The 17240-nt window shown below is 33.5% G+C and overlaps 1 protein-coding gene across 7 annotated transcripts in view; it reads left to right on the top strand.

The window, feature by feature from the left end:
* LOC148625626 (cytoplasmic dynein 1 heavy chain 1-like) overlaps nt 1–17240 on the top strand; it is a 53766-nt gene that overhangs the window by 20165 nt on the left and 16361 nt on the right. For 5 of the 7 annotated variants that reach the window (XM_088569244.1, XM_088569242.1, XM_088569241.1 and 2 more), the window contains exons 39-65: nt 103–337; nt 652–835; nt 1181–1393; nt 1794–1946; nt 2428–2513; nt 2862–3018; nt 3483–3716; nt 4005–4208; nt 4596–4763; nt 5161–5394; nt 5634–5808; nt 6021–6174; nt 6386–6551; nt 7053–7216; nt 7677–7863; nt 8153–8629; nt 9017–9108; nt 9522–9615; nt 10028–10216; nt 10723–10902; nt 11323–11476; nt 13183–13378; nt 14342–14675; nt 15224–15362; nt 15500–15600; nt 15841–16095; nt 17060–17206. In XM_088569244.1, coding sequence (XP_088425370.1) covers nt 103–337; nt 652–835; nt 1181–1393; nt 1794–1946; nt 2428–2513; nt 2862–3018; nt 3483–3716; nt 4005–4208; nt 4596–4763; nt 5161–5394; nt 5634–5808; nt 6021–6174; nt 6386–6551; nt 7053–7216; nt 7677–7863; nt 8153–8629; nt 9017–9108; nt 9522–9615; nt 10028–10216; nt 10723–10902; nt 11323–11476; nt 13183–13378; nt 14342–14675; nt 15224–15362; nt 15500–15600; nt 15841–16095; nt 17060–17206 — 5072 coding nt within the window. Of the gene's footprint in view, nt 1–102; nt 338–651; nt 836–1180; nt 1394–1793; nt 1947–2427; nt 2514–2861; nt 3019–3482; nt 3717–4004; nt 4209–4595; nt 4764–5160; nt 5395–5633; nt 5809–6020; nt 6175–6385; nt 6552–7052; nt 7217–7676; nt 7864–8152; nt 8630–9016; nt 9109–9521; nt 9616–10027; nt 10217–10722; nt 10903–11322; nt 11477–12412; nt 12609–13182; nt 13379–14341; nt 14676–15223; nt 15363–15499; nt 15601–15840; nt 16096–17059; nt 17207–17240 lie in introns of all 7 variants that reach the window. The other 2 variants (XM_088569243.1, XM_088569240.1) reach the window with 1 other exon arrangement.

Here is a 17240-nt window from a genome sequence, read left to right as displayed (position 1 = left end):
TAAAAGATACATGTAACATTGGAAAATGCTTGCTGTTTATAGAATGAAAAATCTGTGTAAAATGCTACTTACAAAAAATTATTGTAATGCTTTTATTCATAGGAGTATCAGTGGAGATCATTGGTAAGACTGTAAAACTGAACCCAGACATGGCTATCTTCATCACAATGAATCCTGGATATGCTGGTAGATCTAATCTACCTGATAACTTAAAGAAACTGTTTAGAAGTTTGGCTATGACCAAACCTAATAGACTGTTGATTGCTGAAGTCATGTTGTATTCACAAGGATTTAGAACAGCTGAGAAATTGGCAAGCAAGATTGTTCCATTCTTTCAGTGAGTATAGCTAGAAAAGAATATTACTGATGATAGTAGAGATATGTGAGAAATAAATGAAAAAGAATGCCGACAATTGGTATGATATAATCCTTCAGTTACCATGACATTGTATAGACATATAAGACCTGCCCAATGATGCCTTGCTACATAAAAAAAAAGAAGATAGACGTGCAAGAAAATGAAAACTTGACCTCACAGATTTATTTTGGGAAAAAAGGAAGTACCCTTTGTAAGTCAAGTTTTTAATGTTTTGTTCACTCACTGAATAATTAAGTAGCAACTATAATAACATTGAATTTGATCTGTTACAGATTGTGTGATGAACAGCTATCTCCTCAGTCTCACTATGACTTTGGATTGAGAGCATTGAAGAGTGTATTGGTCAGTGCTGGTAATGTAAAGAGAGATAGAATACAGAGAATTAAAGATGGAATGTTGGAGAGAGGAGAAACTGTAGATGAAGGAAAGATTGCTGAAAATCTACCTGAACAGGAGGTAAATTATGAAAATGTGCTTGGTTTGTCCACTTTACATCTCAAGGCAATCGTATATATACAGGAAGAAGGGAAGATATATGCTGATAATAATGAAGAGGTCACTTTCTTGTAACGCTGTCTTCAGACAATACAGTGTTTGATCTACACATGTATGACACTCAGTAATGTAATTTTTAAATAGTGGAAAACTATTTCAGAAATTTATGAAACATAAATTATGGGTATGTTAGAAGTAGGAGTTAATACTATTCTTACATGTAATTACTTGATGCATTTTCTCAACATTTAGCATGGTCTTGTCTGTGTATGGTAAATAATTCTTCTCATTTTTTGTTCCTTACAGATCTTGATACAGAGTGTAATGGAGACCATGGTACCTAAGTTGGTAGCAGAAGATATACCATTACTGAACAGTCTGTTACATGATGTATTCCCTGGTGTAGAATACCAACCCAGTGGTATGGAGGCACTTAGAGCAGAGATCAAGAAAGTCTGTAAGGAAATGTATCTTACCTATGCTGATGGTGATGATTATGGAGCTCAGTGGGTTGACAAGGTATTTATACAAAACTCATGTTGTGGTATTTTCTCGCTATTAAACATATTTACATACTGAACTGTTTATCAGTTTTTGTAAGAACAGGACAAAAGACACTTTAATACAAAACAATTGTAAATTTATCTTATTTTTGGCCAAATTTGTCATGGTTGAAAATCAGGTTATAGTATGGTGAATATTGGTCGGACGGTAAAAAATATTTTTGTTACACTTTTCTCAGCAACTACTGAGATTGCAGCCTCTTGATATTTGGTTACCAGCATGAGGTAAAGGCCCTATATGGTTGGAACTGTTCTCAGGACTGTGGGATATAAACTTCTTGTTAAATGAAATCAGCAATTTCCGTCTCACCTATTTTTTTCTTGATGTAAAACTAAGATTTTGTAATGTTTAACAGGTCCTGCAGCTGTACCAGATCACCAACCTTCACCATGGTTTAATGATGGTTGGTCCTAGTGGCAGTGGTAAATCTAAAGCCTGGAGAGTCCTACTGAAAGCTTTGGAAAGATTGGAGGGAACAGAGGGAGTTGCTCATGTTATTGATCCGAAGGTAAAAAACAAATTTAAGATTTAAGAGAAAAAATATGAGATAGCTGTGTGGAAGTAGTACCTTTTCTTTCTATATGCAAATTTTGAATGTTAATGAGGGAAAGATGTACAGAACAACGGCAGTTTTGAAGTTGTGACAGAAAATATCACAGTGTGTTCAATTTGAGGAAATGTAATGCTCTATGGAGACTTTCAAAACTGGCATTATTTCTGTTTGTTGACTACATCACAGTTGAATATACGTAACATTGTCATTGGAAATTCCTGATATTTTTTTATTATGATAATAACCTGAGATTATCAGGAAAGTATCAGGCAGTAATGTCAATGGAGAAATGATGAAGTTGGCAATAAATATTTTTGTAATACAGATAAAAGGTCATGTAAATCACTGTTTTATGGTGTCATATGGCAGGTAGAAAAAGGCTTACTTCCATATATACATATTAAGATTTGCTTTATCAACAGTATTTTTCTTTCAGTCTATTTCCAAGGCCTTGTTGTATGGTAATTTGGATCCCAACACTAGAGAATGGACTGATGGATTGTTCACACATATCCTTAGAAAGTAAGTAAATTGAATGCTTGAATTATATGACTGCCCAACTCAGGAGTAATATGGGGTACCTGGTGCCCACCTATTTGTTTGTTTCTTCCTCATTTGTGTGTATGTAACATTTTAGTTTCTTATTAAGATTTACTAACTACATCTTTTCTACTTAAACATCTAACTGTAGAGTATAAATACAGATCATGTTTCATTATGGCATATATTGTATCTGTAGTTTAGGAGTAATGGTCTCATTTTCACTGCAAAAAGTTTGAATGCATGGATGTCATTGTTGAACTAACCAGCTTCCTTTTGTTAACCATGCTTGTATTAATTGTTAACAAAGTTCTTTTTTATATCTTTCAGGATCATAGACAATGTAAGAGGAGAATTACAAAAGAGACAGTGGATTATATTTGATGGTGATGTTGACCCTGAATGGGTAGAAAATCTCAACTCTGTGTTGGATGACAGTAAATTGTTGACACTGCCTAATGGTGAACGTTTAGCTATACCACCTAATGTAAGTTACAAAGACAATTATTTTTACAATGAAAAGTGTTCTTTGGTCAACAATAATGAATGTTATACCATACAAACTTTTACATTAATGATCAAAAATTATTTTCTTCTGCTTGAAAACTGAATTAACTTTTTATTAATCATATTTTCATTTTCGATTTCATTAAGTATGTTTGGATTCATAAAATCATGTCTGAATAACATCTGTGTGACTCAAATTGACACAACAAATATTGAAACTGACTGTCCATGAGTGTTCAAATAAAACTGACTGTCTGTGAGTGTACAAAACTTACTGACCATGAGTTTTCAAATAAAACTGACTGTCCATGAGTGTTCAAATAGAAATCATTGTCAATAATTGTTGAAATAAAACTGACTTTCTATGAGTGTTAAAATAAACCATTTAATGGTTGAATTATAAAATTTATTAAATTTAATATAGAAGTTCTTTCTACTATTCAGGTGAGGATAATGTTTGAAGTACAAGACCTGAAGTATGCCACCTTAGCCACTGTAAGTAGATGTGGTATGGTATGGTTTAGTGAGGATGTTCTCTCTACCGAGATGATCTTTGACAACTACCTTCAACTCCTCAGAAATGTACCTGTAGAGGATAGTGAGGAGGAGGCTATTAAACCTCCTGGTGCCTCAACTGGTACCAAGAAAGAGGAAGAACCACTTTCACCAGCTTTACAGGTAAAACAATAGATGTTCTATTTAGAAAAATACGCATCCAATCGGTATTGATCAAGACTTTTTGAAAAGATTTTATGTTATATGATTATAAAGGGTATTCTAGTAATTTTTGTCCAATGCAAGAATTCAGCTTTTTGAATAAGGAGTTGCCCATTAAAAATTTTCATGCTGTCACTACCAACTTGATGAAACTTGTTGAATGCCATAGGAATATATTTGGGTTAGTTGTTAAAACTTGAATGAAGAGATCTGTATATGAAAATACATTACATTGTTTCTACCTTTCAGACCCAGAATGATTGTGCAGCGATACTTACACCATACTTTGCTTCTGATGGAATAGTTATCAAGTGTTTAGAGTATGCTCATGACTTAGATCATATTATGGACTTCACTAGGTTAAGGGCCCTGAGTTCTCTCTTCTCCATGTTAAACCAGGGAGTCAGAAACATTCTATCATACAACTCATCTCATGCTGACTTCGAAATGCAGGTTTGTTCCCATCTTTTTGCAGTTCTATTCTCATCATTTTCAATTCAATACACCTCATGGAATTGAAAGGCAAGATATTTTTCAATATAAAATGAAAATGTATGTACTTGGATAACAATGATGTGATATGAATGATGATATTAAACCTTTCTTTGACTACTTACAAGGTTGTGCAATGAAATTCTGGTCCAACTGACAAATACATGGTCTGTTCTGTTTGTCAAACGTTTTCATCCTGAACTGCATGAAATAACTGCCAAAGAACTTTAAAACCCAATCAATCCATCAGTCTAAACTTATAAGGTTTTGTATTGGCACTTTTTATACTGGCACTTTTTATACCACATATAACTTCATACACTTACCCACTATCTACATGTTTTATAGCAAGACCAATTGGAGAAGTACATATCCAAGTACTTGATCTATAGTTTGTTATGGTCCATGTCAGGAGATGGGCGTCTGAAGATTAGAAAAGAGATGGGAAACTTCATCAGAGGTGTTACCACAGTACCTCTACCTCCAACTACTAACAACACTATCATTGATTTTGAGGTAAATTTTGATGTTTTTTTTAGTTAAAATGAATATGCTTTTCACTTGTAAGTTGGATGTTTTTGTTTCTAATGATTAGGTTGGTTATGTAGGTAACAGCTTTGCACTATACTTAGGGTAAAAATGTAATCCTTGGGATTAAAAAGTTGGGAATGGGCCATTTTTATTGTTCTCAAGAATTTCAGTAGGAAATTTTTCAACATTCTTGATTTAAATAGAACATTTTTAGCTGGATTGCAAAAAATGGTACATGGCCCCTCTATTCAAAATCGCTGCCCTAGTGAGTGTTAATATAGGCTGAAAATGTCTGATGCTTCTATATTTATCAAGAGCATGATATTTTAGCACGAATTTTGAAAAAAAAATTAAAGAAATGTAAAAAAAATTTCAATTGTAGGTGAATATATCTGGTGAATGGATACCATGGATGTCTAAGGTACCACAGATAGAGGTAGAAACCCACAAGGTTGCTGCTGCTGATGTTGTTATCCCCACCATTGACACGGTCAGACATGAGGTTCTGTTGTATACTTGGTTAGCAGAACATAAACCTCTGGTACTCTGTGGTCCACCTGGATCAGGGAAAACCATGACCCTATTCAGTGCACTTAGGTCACTTCCAGATATGGAGGTAAGAGATATTGAAAATTACAACATATATTTTCTTGATAATGCATGAAACTGTAAGACATTTTTGTTAAATTTGATTCTCCAAAGACATCAGTAACTGATACATCTTGTTTTGAGATTTACTTTAATTCATGTCATGCAGTTCTATAGCAAAGCAGTGTATTTGGTAGATTTACATGATTTTTATGTTGTTTGCAAAGGTATCTATGTATAGTTTATACAATATATCTTCATTTTTAGGTTGTTGGTTTGAATTTCTCTAGTGCCACCTCCCCAGAGTTACTACTGAAGACCTTTGACCACTACTGTGAATACAGAAGAACACCCAATGGAGTTATCCTGTCTCCAATTCAATTAAATAAATGGCTTGTCCTTTTCTGTGATGAAATCAACTTGCCAAACATGGACAAATATGGTAGGCCTCCTGAAAGCTTTATAAGTCATTGTAATGTATTTTTTCTGTGTAAGTTATTTGTAAGTGATATAAAAACTAATGAGGTATTTGTTTTAAAGGACTTTAAAAAGATGCATGTCTCTTATATGAACTTGAGTAAAGTTAACATGTGCTTTATGGTGGTCTAAAATTGTCTTGTGGAATAACCTATTTTATCCATATCTTGCTATCAGGTACCCAGAGAGTAATATCATTCTTGAGACAGATGTTGGAGTATGGTGGATTCTACAGGCCATCTGACCAGGCATGGGTCAAGTTCGAAAGGATACAATTTGTTGGAGCCTGTAATCCTCCAACTGATCCTGGTAGAAAACCACTCTCACACAGGTACAAGCATTACTTCTACTGTTTAGTAGTCATTAATAACCTTATTGAATTATTGAAGTTTTTGACTATCAGTGGCACATTTAGATAACCAGCTGATAAAATTGCAAAGTAGTGAGGAGATGCATGTTTGAAACTTTCCTTTTACAATTCTAACCAGTTAAATAGAAAAGGCTGGTTCTCACACTTTCATATTTGTTAATGTTTATTACAGATTCTTGAGACATGTCCCAGTAGTATATGTTGACTACCCAGGACAACTATCACTGTCCCAAATCTATGGAACATTCAATAGAGCTATGTTAAGACTGGTTCCAAGTCTGAAACCATATGCTGATCCACTTACTAATGCTATGGTGGAGTTTTATCTTATGTCACAGGTAAATTTTCTGCTCTGTTATCATTTTCATCGAGTTTGTCTTTTTGTCCTCTGCTATTCACAAAAATGGGGAGTATAGAATTGGCTTTTCTTCAGTCTGTTGGCCTGATATTGGTTTCCTGGGGCATAACTTTTGAATGCCTTCATAGACTTTCCTCAATCTTACACATTTGAAAGCTGTTGAGGTCAGCGGGGGAGTATAGAATTCAGATTCCAATATAAAACTTAAACTTTGACATTGTGGCGGTTAACTTTTCTTTGCAATACTAATATTCCATATAATATCACTTTGGTTGTGAGGCAGGCGACCAGGAGCACTACTCTTGTTGTTTATCTTTCCAATGAAATTTATCTCTGGGTCAGTTTATAAACAACTAGAATATGTGTTGCTACACAAATTTAGTAAAAAGTTATTAAATATAATCAGAATTGATAAACAACTTTAAGATGTTATTTTCTAATGGAAATGATAACGTTCATGATAATGTTTTATTTGTTCCAGGAAAGATTTACCCAAGACATGCAGCCCCATTATATCTACAGTCCTCGTGAGATGACCAGATGGGTCCGAGGTATATGTGAAGCTCTAAGGCCTTTAGATAATCTGTCAGTAGAAGGACTGGTCAGGATCTGGGCTCATGAAGCTCTTAGATTATTCCAAGACAGGTATGATAACAAGAAGAATGTGTTGTTTTTTTTCTCTAAAACTGCTTATTTTATTTGATGATATTGTGAATATGTGAAGTTATGTACATGTATTGGCAGAAGTTATGTACATGTATAATAATTTGATTTATCCTCAAGATGATTATTTCTGATATTCCAAAGTAAATTTGTATAGTCATATGCATTCTATTTAATTTCTAATATTGTGGAATTACTTTTGTTCGTGAGTACCAATTTTGGTGGTTTAGGAAAAAAAATGTTAGTTTGTAGATTTTTGAATTCATGAAGTTTCCAATTTACAAATGCAATGGAATTTTTTTTTTTATTGGGAACAAATTTCATGGTTTACCAAATCCACCAAGACCACAAAAATTGATACCCTACAAACAATAATAACACTTTGACAGTATGTTCTGTTTAGGACTACCAGTATTCATCGCATAATCTTTATGTTAATTAGATTGATAGATGATGAAGAAAGACGATGGACAGATGAGAACATAGACAGAGTAGCCCTGAAACATTTCCCAAGTATCAACAAAGATGAAGCTCTAACCAGACCTATACTGTTTAGTAACTGGCTATGTAAAGACTATGTACCTGTTGATAGAGAAGAACTGAGGGAATATGTGAAGGCTAGATTGAAGGTTTGTGGTTGTGGGATCATACAATTTGTAGTTAAAGGGCTAAAGAGATAAGTATGGCATGAAAGGTTGTGTTTTTAAATGGAGTTATTAAAAATTAATTTTCTGAGAAATACTGGTGTACATCAAAACACTGAGGTAAAATTGAACACATTGAAGTTTGGATTATTTTAACCTTTGCACATCATATTTTCATCAAATATGTAAATTTTAAATATCATATTTAGGTGCCAATATTTCTGTATCATTTTTTTTGGTGTCAGCTTAGTTAAAACTAATACTGTTTTTGCAGGTATTTTATGAAGAAGAGCTTGATGTACCATTGGTCTTGTTTGATGAAGTATTAGACCATGTTCTGAGAATTGACAGAATTTTCCGACAGCCATCAGGTCACGTTCTGTTGATTGGAGTTAGTGGAGCAGGAAAGACAACACTGTCAAGATTTGTTGCCTGGATGAATGGTCTATCCACTTACCAGATTAAAGTTCATAACAAGTATACTGCAGCAGACTTTGATGAAGACCTCAGAGTTGTTTTGAGGAGGTCTGGATGTAAAGGTGAAAAGATTGCTTTCATAATGGATGAATCTAATGTATTGGACTCAAGTTTCTTAGAAAGAATGAACACTTTACTGGCTAATGGTGAAGTACCAGGTTTGTTTGAGGGTGATGAGAACACGACATTGATGACACAGTGTAAGGAAGGAGCACAGAGAGAAGGACTAATGTTAGATTCCAGTGAGGAATTGTACAAGTGGTTTACCCAACAGGTTAGTTGTTAGTTAAAAGTCTGTTTCTATTTTACATTACTTTGTTACTTATTTATTAATGTACATGTACATAGGTAATTCTTGATACATTTACATGTATTTGATAGTTTTATAATTCCAGAGCTACATGTAACTGTGACTTCAATTTTACCAGTTTAAAGTTCTAATGTAATTGCATTAAAAAAAAAACATTTTCCAGTTTGTTTCCATTATCAGAAAAAGTTTTGTCTTGTTGATAGTGTTCTATAGGTACAAAGAGAAAAAAAGTTTCAGTAATATTTATTCATTAGGTTATGGAGTTATGATAAATTTTCATTTATATTTTGCATTGATATTTTCCAATTGTTAAATTTAAATTAAGTAATTGGTATAATTTGTGTATTGTAGGTAATGAAGAATCTTCATGTTGTGTTCACAATGAATCCATCAAGTGAAGGACTGAAGGACAGGGCTTCAACCTCTCCTGCTTTGTTCAACAGGTATGGCCAGATAATAGAAATATGTCTGTTAAAGGATATCCTACCTACCATAGCACATTTTACTGGTATTTTTTTTATATATAAGATGCAGCTTAACTACCATTTTTTAGTTGAGCCCTGTTAAAGTCTAGAAATGAAAATAATATGATTTTAACTGCCTTCCTACTCTATTTTTTCATCCAATGTAACCCTAAACAGATATTATTTTTTTTGGATTAAAGTAAATAACTTCTAAAAGTTTCTATAAAATAGATACTTAGGTTAGAATTTAAAAAAAAGATGTTTTAGACTAGACTGAAAAAAAAATACTACAATCCAAATATATGGGCTGTACATTTGTATAGGTTTTATGATACATGTCAATCCCTTGGGTTACCATATTGCTTGTATGAAGTAGTACCCATATTTTGCAGATGTGTATTGAACTGGTTTGGTGACTGGTCCAATGGAGCTCTTTACCAAGTAGGAAAAGAATTCACCAACAAAGTTGATCTAGAGAAACCAAAGGTACATCAGCTGTAAACAAATATGACATCATGATTATTACAGGGTTTCATCGATTAATGTCTTGTCTTCCACTGTCTGTCTATCCTAGCATACATTATAAAACCTTTTGAAGGATTTCAATAATCAGTTGGCTTAATGCTTGTGTACATGGCAAGAAGCATCTTTTCAATTTCAGTATGAAAATGAGTGAATTGTTGTGTCATTTGTCTAGCTCTGCTGTTATTGTAACATGAATATTTGTTTTTTATGCATTTGAAATTTTAGCAATATCTTAGAAGTAAAGTGATCAAATCTTTTAATGCTGTATGATAAGGTTTTTTTTGTGCTTGCATCTTGGATCTTGGATGAAAAGCTATTCACCACTGTCTGACAATTCTTGATGTTTACAGTTCCATTTCTTTATGTATTACAGTTCCAACCCCCAGATATACAGCCTATGTATGAGAACATGCCTATGCCTCCAACACACAGAGATGTAGTGATCAATGCCTTTGTGTTTGTCCACCAATCTCTACACCAAGCAAACACCCGGGTATCAAAGAGGGGTGGTCGTACCATGGCCATAACACCCAGACATTACCTAGACTTCATCCACCACTTTGTAAGTAATGCACTAATTTCTGAAATTGAAACTGCAGTAGTGTTAGAAAACATCTATTTCTTATTCTTGATATTGGAACTTAATAAAATGTTATACCCAGTGTATCAATAATGCTAACTGCCGTCACTTATTGCATTTGAGTTGCATTGAAGTAAAAAAGTTTTGAATTTTTATTTCAGGAATGAGTGTTATATATTTTTTTTTGGTCTATGAAGAAATAACCTCAATCACATGGTGCACACTTAATTTTCAAGTGTGCGCCACAGACATTGTGGTTATTTCAGACAGACAGTCATTTCTTAAAACTAAATTTTAGTATCAAAATTCTACGTGTAAATCATTAAAAAAGGTTGATGATGTCATAGTCACATTACAAAAGTTAGTCTATTAGATAATGGACATATTTTGTCCAATCAGAAAATATGTTGCTTCTCATATTAAATAATTTATTTATGAAAAAAATTATTAAAATGTTCAGAATAAAATTAATCTCCATTCCTTCAAAGGTGAAACTGTATAATGAAAAGAGATCAGACTTGGAAGAGCAACAGCTCCATCTGAACATTGGTCTACAGAAGATCAGAGAGACTGTGGACCAGGTCGAGGACTTACAGAAATCACTGTCTATCAAACGTATAGAACTGGAGGAGAAAAATAATGCAGCTAATGCTAAACTGAAACAAATGGTGAGTTAGTGGAATTGTAAAGGACAAATATGTTGATATGTTGATAATTAGGAAATAATTTATAGGTGTGTTGTACTCATTAACACATAAGCTGGGTCTTTATATTTGATTCAAGGGTTTGCCAGGTATAAAAGGCAAATATGAAAGCCAGCCGTCTGTGTAAATGAGCACAACACCATGTCTTACATGAATTATTTCTATTCTAATATGACTAAAAGACTTTTTTCATCGGAATCGCCAAGGGATAGATAAATCGGTTAATATATTATTTGACATTTCTAGGTGTTCGTATTGGAATCAATATTTGCAAAATATTTTCTTAATCCAGTTCCTCTGCATTTAGAAGGGAATCTAAAAAAATTCTCATAACAAACTATATGCGTATGAAAAACTCTGTGAATCTTAATCCATTTATCACAGGTGAAAGACCAACAGGAAGCTGAACGTAAGAAGGTGACCTCTCAAGAAATTCAGGTAGCTTTGATGGAACAGACTAAAGTAATCAATGAGAAGCAGGGCAATGTAATGGAAGACCTGGCTAAAGTAGAACCAGCTGTTATGGAGGCCCAACAAGGTTTGTTGATTGTGTCAAGGCTTGTGTCCTACTGTTTTTGGTATTAAAATGTCATATTTGTGAAATGATAATTGTGTTCAGAGATCATTTGTCTTATCTGCTACATTTTAAACCTTTTTTCAAGAAACAAAAAGCAAAACAAAAAACACAACACCACAGAGAAAGTATTTTAACAACCTGTTTTTGAAATACATGTATACAATTACATTCTTTATCAAGACTTTTGATGTATTTATTGTTCTTTTACATCCTGTATCACAGATTATAAGATATTAACTTCAATTATAAACAGAGAAATGATAAAGTATAACTTGAACTGCATGAACTGAGGTTCAGGATTAACAAAACACACTGTGGAGATCTAAGGGTATATTGCATGTAGAGAAAACTGTAAAAGATGCCAGAAATGCTGCATTGCATCACAATAGTTCCTTCAGTTAATGTTCTTTGGTATTTCAATACAAGTATATTGAACTCTTTTCCTGTTTTTTTTTTGTTGAAGAAAAATACTGTCTTTATCTTGCTTGTTTCTTCAACTTGAGATCCTTCCTTTGGAAGTTTACAATGATTATACCTTGCTTAAACTTGATTTTCCTGCATATCAAAATTCTACCTCAAATCCTTATTTCCCGATATTGCGATATTGCTAATGATGCTTTCCACTTCTTGGTATCATGGATATTGATAATACTACATTATATGTCCAACTAATTACTGTAACTGGGTCCATCTTTAATAATCAAGAAAGATTAATTGATTTAACAAAGGAAGAGACTAAACATTTATATATATATAGCATGTTGTCATGGGTACCATAGACATATTGGAAAGCATCATAGGCATTCATTTTCTCTCCTGTATTATGCATTTTTTGGTGAATTGCCTTAGTTTATTGCATGCTTAGTACCTTTATGTTGCACTTTATTTTGTCCTTAGCTGTGAAAGGCATCAAACGACAGCACCTTGTCGAAGTGAGAGCACTGCGTGACCCTCCCGCTCTCGTTAAGCTTGCTATCGAATCTATCTGCCTCATGTTGGGTGAACAAGATTTTGACTGGAAATCTCTGAGGAGTATTATAATGAAGGACAACTTCATTTCTCTAATCATCAATTACAAGACTGAAGATGTTACGTAAGTGTTGTGTGCTGATATGCAGTGATACCCAATTGTGAAGTAGTTTTGAGCAGTGTTAGAATGGTACTTGCATGAGAAAATCCAAAAATTGATTTGCATTTTTGGAATGTGTTTTATACTCTGAAACTTAGTGCTTTTCCTTCTAATTTTGCATGTTTATATATTTTATGGATTTGGAGCTGCTCTAACTATTCTAACAGTGACTCTTGGGGTAATGGTATTTTAACTTGGCCGTGTGTACATGAAGTTGCAAGGTCTCATTTTGTATAGGTGTTGGAAGAAAAACTGGATATATATTGAAATCTGTCTTAACCAAACACCTTTTGGACTTAAAAAATGGTTCAGTTTAGACAGGTGATTGGTTTACCAAGGTTCAAAATACATTTAAATTGATGTAAAGGGAAGTAAATAGTGTCTGGTTCTGACATTTTTTTTTTTAGATTATTCAGGGTTCAGTTTAGACAGGTTTCACTGTATTATCCACTGAAAAACAAACTTTGCAACTTAGTACACATTAACCTAATAGTAATACCACTACACCTATATTGATGATAATTATTGGCATTTACAGCTGTCAAAGGCATCAAGAAGAAGGACTTAGTAGAAGTCAAATCTATGAACAATCCTCCACCGGTTGTCAAATTGACACTAGAATCTATCTGCCTCCTGTTGGGAGAGCAGGTGTCTGATTGGAAGTCACTCCGTGCTGTTATTGTCAAGGACAACTTTATCACTAATATTGTTAATATGAATACAAATGATATCAGGTTAGTTCACATTCTAGTGATGGCAGGTTATGTGAAGAGAAGACTTAGATTGTTTCTGTCATAATTCTGCCACACAATGACTATACTCGACGTCACATACAACACATTTTCGAATTGAAGCTCTACTTTTTAAACCGTCGGGACTTATCGCTAGAGTTGTCTCTCTTTTATTTAATATGAAGATAGTTTGCATATATGCATGACATGTTAGTACCAACGAATCGCTTATTAGCTTAAATCATGCGTAACAAATTCTTACGGGAAAATCCCATACTAATATCCGTCATGTTGCTTTCTATGGGACAATTTGTTTATAAATGAAGTTCGTAAGTTCCTGTTGAACTCCGGTGACAATGGTCTGCTTGATCAACTTCTCGGTATTGTACGTTGTTCGCGTAAAATAAATTTGAGATATCCAAAATAACGCTGAAATGCATTCTGGGTTCTTCAGTTTTTGGACAAACCATTTAAACGTAAACAACATCTCCTAGCAACCCGATCACTGTAAACATGGCTGACTTTTTACAATGTAAATATTGGCACAGAGAATTAAAATCTGACCAGAATTTAACGATTCAGTGTTTAGGGAGAAGCCGTTTGGCTAAATGTATGAGCAAGTCATTTAAGACAATTTAAACGATGGTATGTGTCAATAAAGTCGTAGAAAATATTTTTATTCAAATTTTAATAGTATGTTATTTATGTGACGCCGAGTATAGTGTATTGAATAGATCTTTAGAAGTACTTCCTTTTTATTTCTTATTGTCAAAAACCGTTACATGTAAAAGGTACCAAATAAACTTGATAATGAAAATAATTATTGACTCCCAAGTAAGAAAAACTCTATACAAGAAAATGTAAACGACTGAAAGTAGTAAACATTTCTTGCAAATTCAAAAATGTTTTCCTAGTGTTGTAAAGGGGTTAAGAAAATCCTTACTTGAGTTATTCTATGATTTCTAGTGATGACATAAGAAACAAGATGAAGAAGAATTACCTTTCCAATCCTGACTATAATTATGAGAAAGTCAACAGAGCTAGTTTAGCCTGTGGTCCTATGTGTAAATGGGCCATTGCTCAGATTCAGTATGCTGACATGTTGAAGAGAGTTGAACCATTGAGGAACGAGTTACAGGAGCTAGAGGATCAGGCTGGTGAAAACAAAATGAAAGCTGCTGAGGTGAACAAACTGATCACTGAACTTGAGAAGAGTATTGGGAAGTACAAGGAAGAGTATGCTGTCCTTATTAGTCAAGCACAGGCCATCAAACAGGATCTGGCTGCTGTGGAATCTAAGGTACATACAATGTAAACTGTCTGAACCTATTCCTGAAAAAAAAAACCTGTCTAAAACAACCCATTAAAAAAAAGAACAAAAACCTGACTTTAGAAATCCTTTCATTTAAGTTTTATTATTTTTTACCTGTAGAAACTGAGCACCTATCTAAACTAAATTCTACAGTCCAAACAGGATTTGGTTTACATGTTTCACATAATTGTTATGTATATATATGGAATAAATGGCATTTTGTTTTGATTAGAGTTCATGTCATATGAGCTCTTTTAATCAAGTTAGTTTGCTTTTCCAAACGTTATCAGCAAGTACACTTCAAAGGAATTTTTCTACAAATTATCCATACAGAATACTGAGATATTAGTCATCAAAGAGGGTCTGGCTGCTGTAGAACTAAGATAGATTGTATACAGTTGTATAATATTGTACTGATTTACATGTAGATGGTATGGCATAATTTAATAGAATCATTAGATATGTGGATTGTTGGGTAAACAAACTTCAAAAAGATTTTCTTGATTCATATCAACTCCTTTTACTAATCATTGTAGGTGGAGAGAAGTGTAGCTTTGTTGAAGAGTTTGGATGGAGAGAAGCAGAGATGGGAGTCTGGTAGTGAGACATTTAAGAGCCAAATGTCTACAATTATTGGTGATGTCCTGTTGTCATCTGCCTTCATGGCTTATGCTGGTTAGTATAATATAATTTTTTGTGTTTTTTTATTGTAAAATCATAAAAGAGTAGGTAAATTTCGCAGTATTAAATGGCTTTTGATTAGTTAAGACAGATTACCTAGCCACTATTTTATGTATACTTTCCCTTTTCAGGTTACTTTGACCAACAGATGAGAAGGAATCTATTTACTGCATGGTCAGCGCATCTCCAGCAAGCTCATGTTATGTTCAGAAATGACCTGGCAAGAACTGAAGTATGTAGACTGTTGAATTGGATCAAGATTTATAGTTATGCTACTGTCTTAGCACTTTCAGGGATTGATTTAGAAAAAAAACTACTGCTCACTTTTAAAGAGGAATTGGCATTCTTGATTAGTGCTTTAAATTATTCTGAAATTTAATAAGTCAGTGATATACATGTAGCTTTCTAGAATGTAATTTTAAAATTTTGAATGTTTACACACAATGTTTAATGAGAGTATCTTTTTTTTCAGTACCTGTCTAATGCTGATGACAGACTGAGATGGCAAGCTAACACCCTGCCAGCTGATGATCTGTGTACTGAGAATGCTATCATGCTGAAGAGATACAATAGATATCCATTGATCATTGACCCCTCTGGTCAGGCCACTGAGTTTATCATGAATGAATACAAAGAAAAGAAAATCACAAAGACAAGTTTCTTGGATGATGCTTTCAGGAAGAACTTAGAAAGTGCATTGAGATTTGGAAACCCACTGCTTGTTCAGGTATGAGTGTGATAGGAGGAGTATTCAAGGTAACAAAGATTCTAGCAAAAATTAGAAGAATGTAATTCAAAGACCAGATATAAAAAAAACCGACAAACACAACAAAGAACATAAAATAACCAAAATAATACATACAAAGTAACATAAGTAAATGAGCAATTCAAGACTCCACTAATAACTGGGAGCATGGACTAGATAGGATAAGCTTCCTCTTCTTGTCAAGAAACACCCACCAAGTTGCGCATAAAAAGTCCAGTCCAGGGTAGATGAAAGAGGAAGGGAAAGAAGAATATTAAAGGCACATTCTGGTGCTAATCATACTTGATTGGATTTAAAATAAAGAGTAGATTTATTTAAAGTTAATTGCTCACTTTCAGTGGATTTCTTTTCTTTTTTTATTATAAAGTTTTCTCTTTCTTCTTGAGTAGATCCTTTTCATGCTGGACAGTTTTTCTTACATCTATGTTTACTACATGTATTTCATTGGGAAAAATTACTAATTTGACATAAGCAAGTAGTAAAATAATAGAACCTGTATTGGTAGCCTAATCCTAACATGTTTATCATTCAAGTTTTGTGAGCATTGCTCAGTTTTATTTACCTCTGTATTTTCTGTATCATTGCTCAGTTTTATTTACCTCTGTATTTTCTGTATCATTGCTTAGTTTTATTTACCTCTGTATTTTCTGTATCATTGCTCAGTTTTATTTACCTCTGTATTTTCTGGATCATTGCTCAGTTTTATTTACCTCTGTATTTTCTGGATATACACATATATATGCAATAGCTTTCACATGCCAGTATGATAAACACCAAGGAAAGAAGAACATGTTCTTGTATCAGATTTATGTTAAAAGCAGAGCTAACTTCCAATTTATGGTAGAAGTAGTGTAAGGAGCCTCGGGATATTAATGTTTTATATGCTTAAAACTTTTATATATTCTAAACTTTTATGAATTTTTAGGATGTGGAAAGTTATGATCCAATTCTGAACCCAGTTTTGAACAGAGAACTGAGAAGAACAGGTGGTCGTGTATTGATCACCCTTGGAGATCAGGACATTGATTTGTCTCCAGCATTCACTATTTTCTTGTCCACAAGGGATCCATTGGTGAGTTACTCTTTAGTGAAAGTCCTTTAAAATA

Source organism: Perna viridis, chromosome 2, assembly GCF_037379345.1.
Source record: "Perna viridis isolate PV_CMFRI_1.1 ecotype Kerala chromosome 2, ASM3737934v1, whole genome shotgun sequence".
Classification (NCBI taxonomy): Eukaryota; Metazoa; Mollusca; class Bivalvia; order Mytilida; family Mytilidae; genus Perna; species Perna viridis.
Note: the sequence above shows the minus strand (reverse complement) of the source record. Positions and strands in the feature narration are given on the sequence as shown.